The sequence below is a fragment of the Protobothrops mucrosquamatus genome, unplaced genomic scaffold (assembly GCF_001527695.2).
Source record: "Protobothrops mucrosquamatus isolate PMUCROS unplaced genomic scaffold, P.Mucros_1.0 scaffold6914, whole genome shotgun sequence".
NCBI lineage: Eukaryota > Metazoa > Chordata > Lepidosauria > Squamata > Viperidae > Protobothrops > Protobothrops mucrosquamatus.
Genome location: NW_015392726.1, coordinates 10,461 through 12,627, shown reverse-complemented (window position 1 = coordinate 12,627; position 2,167 = coordinate 10,461). Strand labels below are relative to the sequence as shown.

Below are 2,167 nucleotides of genomic sequence, written 5' to 3'. Positions count from 1 at the left end.
TGGTCCACCGTATCAAAAGCCGCTGAGAGGTCCAAAAGAACTAGGACAGAGGAACAACCCCTGTCCCGGGCCCTCCAGAGATCATTCACCAATGTGACCAATGCCGTTTCCGTGCTGTATCCCGGCCTGAAGCCCGACTGGAGCGGGTCTAGATAGACCGTTTCCTCCAGGTGTCGGGGGAGCTGCCGCGCAACCACACCATACATACATACATATATGTATGCACACATAAACATATATCAACATTAAGACAGGAACATCTCAGGAGAAAGAAGTAAGAAGATGTGTTTCTCTTTCTCCCAATAAGGGCTACTGTAAACACCCCTAAAGTGCCCTTAATTTTTCCTTATCATCTGTTCTTAAATATCTCCATGATTATTGTCCCATCATAGAATTTCTTAGCATGATGAAGGGATACTACATTTCCAGCATTTTATCTCAACAATACTGAGGTACATCCATCATCAACCTCATAGTCCTGTCCTGATTCATCTCCAGTATAATCTGGGAGCATTTTAAAAATCAAAATGGAGCAGATGATTGTCCATCCATAGTTGACACATCATGATTGCATTCAGTTAAAGTAATCCAAATACCACAATCCCTTGGAGTACATATGGAAAACATAGATTAGGAAATTGAAGAGCAACTTTTTTTTAATAAAATCAAGCCTTATCTTTAATTGTAAAGAAGCCAAGGCTTATTCTCCTTCTGATACATTTACCCACTGGAGACAATGAATGAAGGGCAGAAGTACAAAGTAATGACAGCCATTGACTACCTTTTGGTAGCAGTTGAGGGTGGACTCATAAATATATACTGTAGTGCCAAAGTAGTCAAGAAACTTCAAACTGCAACAATTGTCATTGATAACAAGGTTGAAGGAGCACGAAACTGAAGAGGCACTCTAGAAGCAGGACATGTTGCTGATAAAGATTTCCTACAACGTGGAACCAACAAAACCTATTTTTCTCTATCACATGTGCTAGCTTCTTCCAGAAATAACCAATCTGAAACCCATCATTGAAATTTTGGTGTCACATTACTTAAAACAGTTGTTTTATTGGACAATCCTTATTGCAGGCTATTCTGGACCACTTAAAGAAGTTCCACCAGAGAAATTTAACCGAACTGCAATCCCCAAAGGTTATCGATCTCCCTGGAGGGAATTCTTCTGCAATGCTGATTACCAAATAGATGTAAAAAGCCATTTGCCTGAGCCAAGAAAAGTGAATAATTTGGACCTTAGGAATTTCAATAGGTAAGAAGGCTTGTTCTGTTTCTTTTGCATTTTTTTTTTCATAAACTCTGTCGGTGATAATAAGGTTGTTTACCCCTTTCCTATAAGACTTGATGTGCATATTTTCAAATATTAGTTCTTTAAAGAATGGTAGAAAATATATATCCTTCCAGAAGCTGCTCACTTGCATGCTTCGTTATGGACTACACTGGTTAAGGCTGCTATGGGTATAGCTCATCAACATCTTAACTTCGTAGTTGCTGGATTTTACAAGAGCAGATTTTTTGCTTTTCTGAGAGTCTGCTCAGAACAGAAGCCAGAGCATTTAACACTCTGACTCATCGAGAGGACTTTATGGCCAGTGAGCCTTGCAGGAAGAGGAGTTTCTAGGAACATTAATGACCTGGACTGACAGAGAGTCTGATACCATAGAAGATCACACTGAACACCAGATTCCCCCGAGTAGCAAGAATGACATCAGGAAGCAAAAGATGCCTGAAATAGTATTTACGCAACCCAGAATTGAAAATACTCCCTTGTTCATCCGTATAATATACACTGTGTTATTTCACTACAGAATTAAATAGCTGTTTTGCTGGATTAGGTCAAAATAAGATTTTGACAATAGACTCATTATTCTGGGATGACTATTGGTCAAGAACAATGCATCATTTGTTTTGTGATCATGTACAAGCATACATGCATAAACTCACACCCACACACCAGTATACGTTGCAGAAAACACATTGGCTGTAATACAGTATACACAAATGGTTCAAAAGAAATGTGTTTGCATTTCACACCAAGCAGTTCATTTGCTTATCTGCGAAACTGATAAGAAGCTCACAAAACAAATCTGGCATTTGAAATTAGGAAACTCAAATGGAACATGCCTGTGATCAGTTTTGTAGCCCTAATACAAACACA

General features: G+C 39.0%; 1 protein-coding gene across 1 annotated transcript in view; it reads left to right on the top strand.

Annotated features, from left to right (window-relative positions):
* The window catches only part of MYOZ3 (myozenin 3), a gene marked incomplete at its 5' end in the record, with an annotated part of 11,887 nt that extends 10,622 nt beyond the window's left edge, over window positions 1–1,265 (top strand). Inside the window, one exon of the mRNA XM_015829734.1 lies at window positions 1,084–1,265. Within this exon, the coding sequence (XP_015685220.1) occupies window positions 1,084–1,265 (182 nt within the window). The remainder of the gene's footprint in view (window positions 1–1,083) is intronic.
* Window positions 1,266–2,167: the final 902 nt, after the last annotated feature.